Source organism: Rhinatrema bivittatum, chromosome 6 (genome assembly GCF_901001135.1).
Source record: "Rhinatrema bivittatum chromosome 6, aRhiBiv1.1, whole genome shotgun sequence".
NCBI lineage: Eukaryota > Metazoa > Chordata > Amphibia > Gymnophiona > Rhinatrematidae > Rhinatrema > Rhinatrema bivittatum.
In genome coordinates this window covers 262,369,416-262,382,973 of record NC_042620.1, presented here as the reverse complement: position 1 = coordinate 262,382,973, position 13,558 = coordinate 262,369,416, and the positions used below count along the sequence as shown (strand labels likewise).

The following is a 13,558-nucleotide window of genomic DNA, read 5'->3' as shown; positions in this document are numbered from 1 at the left end:
TAACTCATACCTACTCTGTAGGTCCTTGTTAACTCCGACCACTCTATAGGCCCTTGTTAACTCATACTCATACTCATAGAAAGGTTGCAGTTACAATAAAACAGGGAATTACACAACTTGGAGCAGTGAAAAGGTGATAGGAATTTAACAGAGAGAATAAATTTGCCAATTAATGGTGTTTACAAAGTTATAGAATTTACAAAGTTATTGATTGCCATTTAAGGTAAAGTTATTGATTACCATGTTAAGGTAAAGTCTGAGTATCAGTTAATGGTGAATTAAGGTTCAGTTGGGGTCTGGAAAGCTCATACCCACTCTATAGGACCTTGTTAGCTTATACCCACTCTGTAGGTCCTTGTTAGCTCATACCCACTCTGTAGATCCTTGTTAATTCCTACCACTCTGTAGGTCCTTGTTAACTCATACCCATTCTGTAGGTCCTTGTTAGCTCATTCCCACTCTGTAGGTCCTTGTTAACATATTAGCATTGAGGAAGGGGGAGGTAGGAGAGTGGGGTGCTCCAATTGAATATGATTGAGGGGTTAAGAATGTTAAGGATTATTGAAAGCGGTTGAACATAAATACGTTTTGAGAGCTTTTTTTAAATTCCCAGTCTGTAGGTTCTTATAAACTCATACCCACTCCGTAGGTCCTTTTTAACTCTTACCCACTCTGTAAGATCTTGTTAACTGCTACCACTCTGTAGGTCCTTGTTAACTCATACCCATTCTGTAGGACCTTGTTAGCTCATACACACTCTGTAGATCCTTGTTAACTCATACTAAATCTGTAGGACCTTGTTAGCTCATAAACACTCTGTAGATCCTTGTTAACTCACACCCACTCTGTAGGATCTTGTTAACTCCTACCTCTCTGTAGGTCCTTGTTAACTCATACACACTCTGTAGGACCTTGTTAGCTCACACCCACTCTATAGGTCCCTGTTAGCTCATACACACTCTGTAGGACCTTGTTAACTCCTACCGCTCTGTAGGTCCCTGTTAGCTCATACACACTCTGTAGGACCTTGTTAACTCATACTAAATCTGTAGGACCATGTTAGCTTATACACACTCGGTAGATCCTTGTTAACTCATACTAAATCTGTAGGACCTTGTTAGCTCATAAACACTCTGTAGATCCTTGTTAACTCACACCCACTCTGTAGGATCTTGTTAACTCCTAATTCTCTGTAGGTCCTTGTTAACTCATACACACTCTGTAGATCCTTATTAACTCATACTCACTCTGTAGGACCTTGTTAGCTCATACCCACTCTACAGGTCCCTGTTAGCTCATACACTCTGTAGGACCTTGTTAACTCCTAACACTCTGTAGGACCTAGTTAACTCATACTCACTCTGTAGATCCTTGTTAACTCACACCCACTCTATAGGATCTTGTTAACTCCTACCACTCTGTAGGTCCTTGTTAGCTCATACCCACTGTGTAGGAACTTGTTAACTCCTACCTCTCTGTAGGTCCTTGTTAACTCATACACACTCTGTAGGACCTTGTTAGCTCCTACCCACTCTATAGGTCCCTGTTAGCTCATACACACTCTGTAGGACCTTGTTAGCTCCTACCGCTCTGTAGGTGCTTGTTAACTCATACACACTCTGTAGATCCTTGTTAACTCATACTCACTCTGTAGGACCTTGTTGGCTCATACCCACTCTGTAGGTCCCTGTTAGCTCACACACACTCTGTAGGACCTTGTTAGCTCATACCTACTCTGTAGGTCCCTGTTAGCTCATACACACTCTGTAGGACCTTGTTAACTCATACTCACTCTGTAGGACCTTGTTAGCTCATACACACTCTGTAGATCCTTGTTAACTCATACTCAATCTGTTGGACCTTGTTAACTCATACCCACTCTGTAGGTCCTTGTAAACTCATACCATTCTGTAGAACCTTGTTAACTCATACCCACTCTATAGGATCTTTTTAGCTCATACCCACTCTGTAGGAGCTTGTAACCTCATACCCACTCTGTAGGACCTTGTAAACTCATACCCAATCAGTAGGACCTTGTTAGCTCATTCCCACTGTGTAGGAACTTGTTAACTCATACCCACTCTGTAGGACCTTGTTAGCTCACTTATTTATTTTATTTTATTTTTATTTAAAGATTTTTATATACTGCTTATACAAACAAAGTGTGAACTAAGCGATTTACAATTTTAGCACATGAAAATAGAAACACATGGTACAATTTAAAATTAAAAAAAAGAAACAGGATACAATTTACAAGTAATATACATATTAGCATTGAGGAAGGGGGAGGTAGGAGAGTGGGGTGCTCCAATTGAATATGATTGAGGGGTTAAGAAGGTTAAGGATTATTGAAAGCAGTTGAACATAAATACGTTTTGAGAGCTTTTTTTAAATTCCCAGTCTGTAGGTTCTTGTAAACTTATACCCACTCCGTACGTCCTTTTTAACTCTTACCCACTCTGTAGGATCTTGTCAACTGCTATCACTCTGTAGGTCCTTGTTAACTCATACCCACTCTGTAGGACCTTGTTAGCTCATACCCACTCTGTAGGTCCTTCTTAGTTCATACACACTCTGTAGCACCTTGTTAACTCATACCCACTCAGTAGGACCTTGTTAGCTCATACCCACTCTGTAGGAGCTTGTCAACCCATACCCACTCTGTAGCACCTTGTTAACTCATACCCACTCAGTAGGACCTTGTTAGCTCATACTCACTCTGTAGGACCTTGTTAACTCCTAACACTCTGTAGGACCTTGTTAACTCATATTCACTCTGTAGGACCTTGTTAGCTCATACACACTCTGTAGATCCTTGTTAACTCATACTCATTCTGTAGGACCTTGTTAGCTCATACAAACTTTGTAGGACCTTGTTAACTCCTACCACTCTGTAGGTCCTTGTTAATTCACATCCACTCTGTAGGTCCTTGTAAACTCATACCCACTCCGTAGGACCTTGTTAGCTCATACCCACTGTGTAGGAACTTGTTAACTCCTACCACTCTGTAGGTCCTTGTTAACTCATACCCATTCTGTAGGTCCTTGTTAGCTCATACCCACTCCGTAGGTCCTTTTTAACTCATACCCACTCTGTAGGATCTTGTTAACTCCTACCACTCTGTAGGACCTTGTTAACGCCTACCACTCTGTGGGTCCTTGTTATCTCATACCTATTCCATAGGGCCTTGTTAACTCCTACCTCTCTGTAGGTCCTTGTTAACTCCTACCACTCTGTAGGACCTTGTTAACTCATACTCACTCTGTAGGTCCTTGTTAGCTCATACACACTCTGTAGATCCTTGTTAACTCATTCCCACTCTGTAGGTCCCTGTTAGCTCACACCCACTCTGTAGGACCTTGTTAGCTCATACCCACTCTGTAGGACCTTGTTAGCTCATACCCACTCTGTAGGAGCTTGTAAACTCATACCCATTCTGTAGCACCTTGTTAACTCATACCCACTCAGTAGGAACATGTTAGCTCATACACACTCTGTAGGTCCTTGTTAACTCATACCCACACTGTAGGACCTTGTTATCTCATACCCACTCTATAGGTCCTTATTAACTCATTTATTTATTTTATTTTTATTTAAAGAGTTTTATATACCGCTTATACAAACAAAGGTCTAGAATGTAGGTCCTTGGTATCACTTCTGGATGAAGCACTGCTGTTCTCCTTTATTCCACTTGGCATGGACCCTGCAGAGCCTCATGTTGTCCTGACTCCTTCCTCAGATGAGCAGCCCCTGGCACATGTGCACATCCTCCTGTTGTACAAATGCAACACATACAACCATTGGCTAGCAATCACACTTGCCACTCACCACACACTGCACACATCTCCAAGGCCATCCATGAACCACACTCCAGACTATTCCCCGTTTTGAGAAATAGGATAATCTTTTAAGAAAAAAACATAATACACAACCCTTATAGGAGGGCTACCCACACGTCTTCTACTAGCAACTCGTCTAATAAACTTTGGATGACCTCTTTTAACCAGAACCCATCCTATTGAAAAAGATAAGATAACCTTTTGAACCCCCATAGATCATTAACGTTTCACAGTAAATACATAGCTCCAGTAAAACTGAGGTACAGCACCATCTAGTGACTCTTACGGATTACACCTATTTACCTGTTCCATACCACGCACAATTTTATAAACTTCTATCGTATTCTGTGTGTTCTCTTTTCCAAGCTGAAGTGCCTTAACTATTCTGTTTAGCCTTTCTTTATAAGCGAGCCAATTCATCCCCTTTATAATTTTTATTACCCTTCATTATCTTTTCTAGTTCCAGTATATCCCTATATCTGTGAGCTCAGAGGGGTTTCTGTCCTGTCCCTGTATCCTTCAGCTCTGGTGCTGAAGAAGGTGGGACAGGGTAATCTGTCCTCTCGCTGTATTCCTGAATTCTGAGGTTTCTTCTTTCTATCAATGTATTCCTGACCCTTAGGCTGGGGTAGATGGAATAGGCAACTCTCAAGCAAGACCCTCTCCTAACTATTCAGACAGACTTATAGTATCTAAGAGCATTTTTTTATCCCTCTTTCTTGTTCCAGTTAGTTATGGGTCCTGGCACAATCACGTGAAGGGTTGGTGGGAGAAGAAACAGAAGTATCGTATCCTCTACCTGTTTTATGAAGACATGAAGGAGGTGAGAACGGGGCTGGCATGATTTCTGTAGACACCTTCCCAGGATCTTTGACCAGTTCCCCAGATTGTGTGCTTTTTGATTTTCCCTCAGCTACAACTTCTTTCTAATGGGTGTCTTTCCCTCACAATTTTTATCTGTATCTCTTTGTCTCTCTTTCTCTATAGGATGTCTTTCTCTTTTTCTTATGGGTATCTGTACATGCATCTCTCTTCCTTCTGCAGGATCCAAAGCGTGAGATCCGGAAGGTGATGAAGTTCCTGGAGAAGGACCTGGGAGAAGACGTTTTGGAGAATATCGTCCATCACACCTCCTTCCAGGTCATGAAGGAGAACCCTATGGCCAACTATGAAACAATACCAACGTGTGTAATGGACCACTCCATCTCTCCATTCATGCGAAAGGGTAAGAGACTCTTGAGAGCTCCTGTGCTCAAGATGGGGAGAGGGAGACTAGTGATGATGATAAGAAATGTAACCAGTTATGGAAAACTTTCTTATTCACATATGCTACATTTTACCCACATTACTATTCAAAATATTCAAATCTGTGAAACTGCTTACTGTTATCTCATGACTGGTAGAGGTATAGCATACTGGCTGCAGATATACCATGCCTGGTGGCTTTGTCTAGCTGCTGATAGCCCACAATTGGTTCGGTTATCTCAGGCTGGATACTGTTATCCCACACCAGATGTTATTATCCCACGCTGAGCACTGTTATCCCACATTATGGGTCTGATTCGTCAAGATCTTGTCCCATTGATGCAGGATGGGAAAGAAAAACGTTAGTGGTCAATTTTCTCAGAGTTTAGGTGCCTGCTTTTGGGAGTTAGGAAATTATATCAGTCCCTTTGAAAATTAGCTAAGGCTGAGTGCCTATATTTAGGAGAATATTTTTATTGGGTTCCTAATTTAGGTCGCTAAAAGGTGGCCACTATAGGGACAGATTTAGGGCAGTGAAAAAAAGGTAGGTGCTTAGCACAACTTTTCAGGACTATGCACAAAGCTTATGTGCCTAAATCAAGGCAGTCACATAATGCCTTAGTTCTACCCTTAACACCTACTCAGGGTTAACCCCTGGTCATGTAGGAGGTCCTGTTAAGCACTATATATTGTGGGTCTTGTTTGCTATTATGCATATACCACTACACTGGCAACCTCCTATCTGCCAATTAGATTTCGACTTGCCTCTGGGCAAGTACCCTGCCCCAAAAGCTATCCTCTAATGATTTATAGGGATACTTTGATCCCCACAAATCCCAGTAACATAAAGGTCTATCCAGTAAAGTGCGGCCGCGTTTACCCCGCTCCTAACCCGCGTTCTACTCACTTCCCGGCCGCGATAGCCCTTCCTGCGATCCACAACCCCCTTTAACCTACTCCTACCGCGTCCTAAAATCCCAGGGCAACCCCTTCCGCACGCGGCATGTATATTGCATGCAAACGAGCGAATTAGCTGTTCCCTACCATCCAGTAACGCGCGCCCCGACTATCGCTATTGTACCCTGCCGTTTTACCCCGCGTTTAACCTGCTAACTTACCACCTACCCCTACCCCTGCGTTAGAGGCAGGGGTAAGGGTAGGCGGCAAACTTTCCCCCAGCCCCCGCTCTCCTGCCCTGGCCACGTCCATGGGTGCCGGTCCCCGGGGCAGCCCCAGTCCTCTCCCCTCCTCCCGAAGCCAAAAAAAAAAACGAAAAAAAAAGTTGCAAGAGAGAGAGGGGACGGGCAACCCTACCTTCGGGATTGCCAGTCCTCCCTCCCCTCCTCCCAAGGCAGGCTCGAAAAGCAGCCTTGCTCCGGGAGGAGGGGAGAGGGGACTGGCAGTACGAAGCGACTTACTTTTTGCAGCCCCTACTCCGGACATCGACGAGGACGGGATTGCCAGTCCTCCCTCCCCTCCTCCCGAAGCAGGGCACGAAAAGCAGCCTTGCTCCGGGAGGAGGGGGGAGGGAACTGGCAGTATAAAGCGACTTACTTTTGCAGCCCCCCATCCGGACATCGGCGAAGACGACCGCGGCTCCCCTCTCCTGCCTCCAGCTGCTCAGGAAGATGGACGTCACGTCTTGAGCGGCCATCAGCAGAAACGGATCGCGGTTCCCCTCCCCTGCCTCCCGGCGAAGATGGACGCCTGCACGGGGGAAAGCGGCCCCTGTGCGTGCAATTGGCCGCTCAAGACGTGACGTCACATGCCGTGACACCAAACATCGTGACGTCACGTCTTGAGCGGCCAATTGCACGCACAGGGGCCGCTTTCCCCCGTGCAGGCGTCCATCTTCGCCGGGAGGCAGGGGAGCCGCGATCCATTTCTGCTGATGGCCGTCTCCTCCGGAGGGCTGCAAAAAAAGTAAGTAGCTTGGTCACTTCACACTGCCAGTCCTCTCTCCCCTCCTCCCGGAGCAAGGCTGCTTTTCGCGCCTTGCCTCGGGAGGAGGGGAGAGGGACTGGCCATCCCGAGCGTAGGATTGCCCGTCCTCTCTCCCCTCTCTCTCTTGCAACTTTTTTTTTTTTTTCAATTTTTTCGCTTTTTTCGCTTTGTTGCTTCGGGAGGAGGGGAGAGAGGGCTGACAATCCTGAGCGCGCTCTATACAGTAAAACGGGTTGCGCGGGCCTAACGCTTCACGGATGCTTCTAAGACGCAGCTTGCATTAGCAAGCTATTTACATACAGGATCGAGCGGTAGGTGAGCTGCACTGTGCGTGCGGCAACCGCGGGTGCGCCGGGCACTAACGCAGCTCTTCCTACTGCTCGGTACTGGATTGACCTGATAGTAAATGATGGCAGATAAAGTACAAAAAGCCTATCTAGTCTGCCCAGCAGTGATTTTCTGTGCATTTGCCCAAAGTAGATCAAATTCCCACGTGGAAACCAGCCCCAATCCCTTTGTGTCCCCTTTAGAGTTGCAATTTCTGCTCCATGCAGGTTTCCCCGTGCTATCCAGGAATGACACTACAGCCATATCACTGCTGCCTTAGGCTGCAACCGTCACTCAGTGAAGGCTGTGCGGTTCCCTCATTACCAATATCTCATGTATCCTTGAAGTCTGCCATTGCTCTTGCTCCCACTACCTCCTCACAGAGCGCATTCCTGGCATCAACCTCTCTATCCACGCAAACATACCTCCTGACATTGTTCCTGAATCACCCCCCCCCCTTGGAGTTTCAGATTTTGACCCCCTACTTCTATAGCTTTCTTTCCACTGAAATTCGTGGCTTCGTATGCATTAATACCTTTCAGGTATTTAAATGTCTACATCATATCTCTCCTGTTTTGCTCAGGGTATACATAGTAACTTCCTTCAATCTCATCTCACAGGCCTTCCCATACAAACCCCGCACCATTTTGATAAACATTCTCTGGACTGTCTCTGTCCTTTCTATATCTTTTACTGGTTATGCTTCTCCCTATACATCCAAGCATCCTCCCAGCTCCAGCCACCACCTTATCACACTTTCACTATCTTTCACTATCTTAAGTTCATTTGACACTATCACAGCAAAATCCCTCTCCTGGTTGATGCACATCTACTCCTCACCACTATATACCACTCCCATTGATTCCTGCACAACTGCACTCTGTGCTCTGCCAAGTATTAGACCACTCCTCAAACTTCCTTAGGTCATTTTTCATTCTATCTACTCCTTCAAGTGTATCCAGTCTGTTGCACATCTTAGTATCATCTGGGAAAAGCTTTTCCCTCTAACTCCTCTGCAATATCACAGACAAAGATATTGAGCAGATCTGGACTCAGGACCGGTCCCTGAGGTACTCCACATAAGATCCCGCTCTCCTCAGAGTGAATTCCATTTACTATTACCATTTGTCTTCTATCACATAACCCATTTCTAATTCAGGTTGCCTCTCTGGGACCCACTCCCAGGCTCTTCAGTTTATTAAGGAGCCTCCTATTTGAGGCAGTATCAACAGCCTTGCTGAAGTCCAAGTAAAATAGATCCAGAGCATGTCCTTGATTTAATTTTCTAGTCACTCGGTCAAAGAAATCATTGAGATTCTTCTGACATGATCTGCCCGTGGTAAAACCATGCTGCCTTGAATCCTGCAAACCACTGGATTGTACATAGTCCACTATCCTTTCCTTCAAAAGAGTCTCCATAAATTTTCCTATCACTGAAAAAAAGGCAAATGACCTGTAGTTCCCAACCTCCCTCTTTTTATGAAGAGGGACCATATCTGCTGCCCTACAGTCCTCTTGGACCATGTCCGGCTCCAAAGATCTATTGAACAGATCCTTCAGCAGACCCACCAGGACATCTCTGAGCTCTCTTACTATCCTAGGTACCTGCCCATGGCTGTGTCCGCTTTCAGACACTCTCCTCCATGACCGGTGTCATATCTACCGCACTCTCACATGTATCCTTGGCAATTATCAATGGACCTTCTCCACTCCCGTCTTCAGTGAAAACTGAACAGAAGTATTTGTTTAGCATTCTGCTTTCTCCTCATTTCTCTTCACGCATTTCTCCTCATCTCCTCTCAAGTTTACAATCCCACGTCTGCCTTCCTGCTCTCACTGAACCCTCTGAAGAAGGTTTTGCCTCATTTTACTTCTTTTGTTCTCGTTTTTTCTGTTTGCACTTTGGCCATCCTGACTTCTTTTCCAGCTTAACTGGACGTTCCTCTCTGTACCCTGTGCTCTTCTTTTTATGACCCTTTATACTTTTTCAATGCTAATATTGTGGACCTTACTTTTTTCAGCCATCTCTTTGATAAACCGTACAGATTTTCTTTTCCTCTTACTTTCCTAACATAAAGATCTGTCGCCATCGCTTTAGCACCTTTCAGCTTAGCCCGCTGTTTATCCACTTCTCCTACCGCCTCCCACTCTACCAGAGTCTTATGTAGTTACTTCCCCACTGTGCAAACGCAGTATTTTAAAACTGAGAACTTGTAGCACATGACTCCTCTCTGCCTTAGTGGTCATTTCAAGCCATACTGTATGTTGGCCACACGGTTCCTAGAAATGACACCTACATTCCAAACAGTAACCCACTTTTTCAGGTATGGATATGGGAGAGGGGTTCCCATAGGACACCAGAGTTTTTCCTTGGGAGTCTGTAGGCCTCCAGGGATTTTGATCTTGGGGTTGGAGAACATGGACTGAGTTGGGGGGGCTGTGGGGCTTATTGAGGGGCCTGTGAAGAGCCAGTCCTGGGGTGGGAATTATTTCCCTGATCAGGCCACTGGGGCTAAAAGGAGGTAGAATATGAAGCCACAGGGGGAGAGGGGGCTTATTTTTCAGGTCCTGGCTGTCAGGGGAAGAGGAGTGTGGGACAGATTTTGAAGTGGAGTGGGGAGATGAGCACTGGAACTTTTAGTTAAAAAGGAATAGCATCTGAAACTCTTGGCACTGTTGTCGCATGCCTGGTACTATTTTCTCATGGTGAATGCTGATATCCCATGCCTAGTACAGTTATATCATTCTGGATGCTGTTATTCCACACTTGGTACAGTTATCCCACATGCGATTTTAATACAGCATGCCTGCCAATGTTATTCCATGCTTGATACATTTATTTAATGCTGGGCACTGATATACCATGCCTGGTACATATATTTCACACGCAATACTGATATCCCACACATGATACAGTTATTCATGTCAGATGCTGTTCTCCCACTCTAGATACTGATAGCCCATACCTAGCACTGTTATCGCCTGCTTGCTATACTTGTCTCATACCAGATGCTGATAAACCTTGCCTGTTTTTTAATAAATGAGAATCTTGTTTCTGACTGCCATCTCCTTTGACTTGAAGGCATTGCCGGGGACTGGAAGAATTACTTTACTGTGGCTCAGAACAAGGCATTTGATGCTGATTACACCAGAAAGATGGCGGGAACGGGACTGCGATTCAGAACTGAGCTTTGAATACTGGCTTCCTCATGCCTGCCTCCTGCAGGATTCATCTTTCTTTCTCATTGCTTTTTCCCTCTCTTTTCACCACTTGTCTGAATTGATCTTTCCTACTGCTCTTCACCAACTTGCATCACTGCCCTGCCAGATGTTCTCCTGCTTTCCAGCCAGTACAGCTGGGGCTCTAGGTACACTGTCCCACGCACTTGCTCCTGAATGAACAGAAGATCATCAAGGACTGAATGATGCAGTCAGAGAGCAGGAAAATGTGTCAGAAATATACAGAAATAGCACCAATTGTCTTAAGCACCACTGGCCTGATTAAAGAGAACTTCCTAATGAACCTCTCTATGTTATGTGTATTTATTACACCCTACAAGCAAAAGGAAGCTCTCTTTGGCACAACGCAAGTATCAAGAAGTTCACTAGCAGTAAATTTGAGAAGGAGATAGTAAAATAATGCAACCTGAGCCATCCCTGGGGATGGAGTTGAGACAGACATTGCAAATACACACATACATTTGCAATTTAAAATTTAGGTGTGTATTTTACCTACACAAATAGCACTGCAGATTTATGTGGATACTTTTCCCTTACGCAACTTTCAAAAGCAAATTTTTCACTTGGAAAATTGGTGCAGAGTCTGCAGGTAAAAAGAATCTGTGGAATTTGCAATTGTGTGGGTAGCTTTATTGCAGGCAATAAAATGTTAAATTTGTGATTTCTCCCTGTGTATACCAAGGTCAGTATTCAGACAGCCAGTGAATGGGTGACTTATTTGGGTAACGTTATGCATGTAACTTTATCTGGATATTCAATAGGATTTACCTGGAGAAGCCTGTTGCTGAATATAGCTGGATAAAAGTACGCACATATCTTTACCCAGGGAACTATAGGGCTTGTATTCTTCCGACCAGACATATGCGTGTAACTTTAGCCAGACAACGCTCAATAGCCGCACACACCAGTTAGAGTCTGGCTCTAGCCATGGAATAGTCCCACCGCTATCTCTTTTAATCCAGCTTCATTTTGTGCGTGCAGTGAGTTGCGTGCCCAAAATGTATCCACTTGGTGGTGGAAAATATTTAAATCTTGGCTTTTGTCCAGATAACTGCAAAGATTAGCTAGGCAAAGCCTTTGACTATCACTCTCAGTCAGGGGCGTAGGGTGACTGCTGAAGTTGGTGGTGCATCACAAAATTTGCTGCTGCCATGTGACCAACTCTCTGAGCTGCCTCCCCAGCCTGACGTCATCAATAAAGGCCAGACCCAAGATGTCTCCTTTGACGTGCTAACACATGCGACATTGAGCTGGCCTTTGATGATGATGTCAGGCTGTGGGAGGTAGTTCAGCGTGTTGGCAGCCCAGAGCAGGAGCAGAGATTTACTTTATCGGTAACCTTTGCTGACAGTTAGGAAGTTAACAGCTCATGGCAATCTGCTGCCTGAGGTGAGGGATAAGATAGGATGAGATACCGCCCCCCTCCCCCCCTGCTGTCTCCCCTGCTAAGATATGCAAAAGGGATGCACTCTCCAAGAGACAGCCCATACCAACTCACCAAACAAAAAGAAAATCCTAATTCTAATGTCACCTCACTAACAGCCGCACAAAAGCTTTTCACTGCCAGAAACTTTTTGAAGTAACACAAAACCCTTCAAAAAAGGCATTCAGAACCTATATAGAAAACCTGCCAAACCTCAACAAACTTCCAGAATTCAAACAGCAGCAACTCTACCTGGGAAGAAGCATCTCTGCAAATATTATTATAGGCCCTAGAATACCAATACACCTTCTGGAAAAAACAGAAAGGCAGACACTACATGCCAGAAAAATCCCTCACTTCAGTCACACGCATAGAACACAAACTGATCCTTACCTAATACAAAATAAGGGACCACAAATTAAAAACAGGAAAATGCAGACAAAAACTGAAATGGAAACCCCAAGAAGCCCAACTCTGCATGCAGTGCAACACCAGAGCAAAAGAATCAGAAATGCATTTCCTTCCGAACTAAGCAAAATGTGAAGAAATAAGAAATGCACATTCCCAAGGCTGACATATTCCACTGGGCTTTTTACTTTTGTGATTGAGTTGGCCCTGGTCTCTTTTCAGTCTTCTCCATTCCACTTTCCATTTCTTCTGTCTTCTTCCCGTCCTTCCATACATCTCTCTCAGACATTGATCCTTCCCTTCCATCTTTTTCTCCATTTATCTATTCTTTGCCTATCTATCCATTCATAATTAAATTTCACCCCTCTTCTCCTCTCTCTCTAACCCTCCAGTTCTCAGTCTCCCTCTTTTCACCTCTCACCTATCTACCAGTTTCCATCTCCTACCTCAACCCCCCTCTAGCCCTCCCATTCCCAGTTTCTCATTCCTTTTCCAGCCTCCAGTTCCCCCTCTGTCTTTCACCCATTCCCTAGTCCCCCATTTCCACCACCCATGGACTCACCCTATCCTCATCTACCTTCCTGTGCCTCTCATCCTCTCACCAGCCCCTGCTCCTTCCCTGTCACTCATTTCTTCCTTGACCTCCAACCCATTCTGTCTCTTAACCCCTACCGGCTTCCTATTCCTCCTCTTTCACCACATCCCCAGCCCCATTCCCACCATCTAGCACCCTCTTCATAGATCCATCCCTCCAAAGCCCCCCCCCCCCCAATCCTTTTCCACTGCCTTTTACCCTCTCTCCAGTCCTCCAGCCCACTCGCACCACCTCTCATTCCATCTCCACCCTTCAGCCTCTTCCTCTTACCAGCTTATACCCTCAATCATACTCCCCCAGCCAATATAACAACCCCAATTGCCAAGCCCCATTGTCCCATCAAGCCCTGGCTCTCCACCATTCACGAGTCCCCTGCTCTTCTCCCCAACTCTTATCAGAGTTCCAGCTCTTAACTCTGCCCCCAATACACAAGACCCTGCCTGCCCCATGTCCTGTTCTTCCCCCTGCTGTCTACTCCAGTACCTGCTCTCTCAGTCCACACACCCATGAGCTCCCCCAGGCCACAAACTCCATTC

The 13,558-nt window shown here is 45.2% G+C and overlaps 1 protein-coding gene across 2 annotated transcripts in view; it reads left to right on the top strand.

Annotated features, from left to right (window-relative positions):
* The window catches only part of LOC115094214 (sulfotransferase 1 family member D1-like), a 43,478-nt gene extending 32,599 nt beyond the window's left edge, over positions 1-10,879 (top strand). For both annotated transcript variants that reach the window (XM_029607027.1, XM_029607028.1), the window contains exons 6-8: positions 4,569-4,663; positions 4,885-5,065; positions 10,439-10,879. In XM_029607027.1, coding sequence (XP_029462887.1) covers positions 4,569-4,663; positions 4,885-5,065; positions 10,439-10,551 — 389 coding nt within the window. In that variant the 3' untranslated portion in view covers positions 10,552-10,879. The remainder of the gene's footprint in view (positions 1-4,568; positions 4,664-4,884; positions 5,066-10,438) is intronic.
* Positions 10,880-13,558: the final 2,679 nt, after the last annotated feature.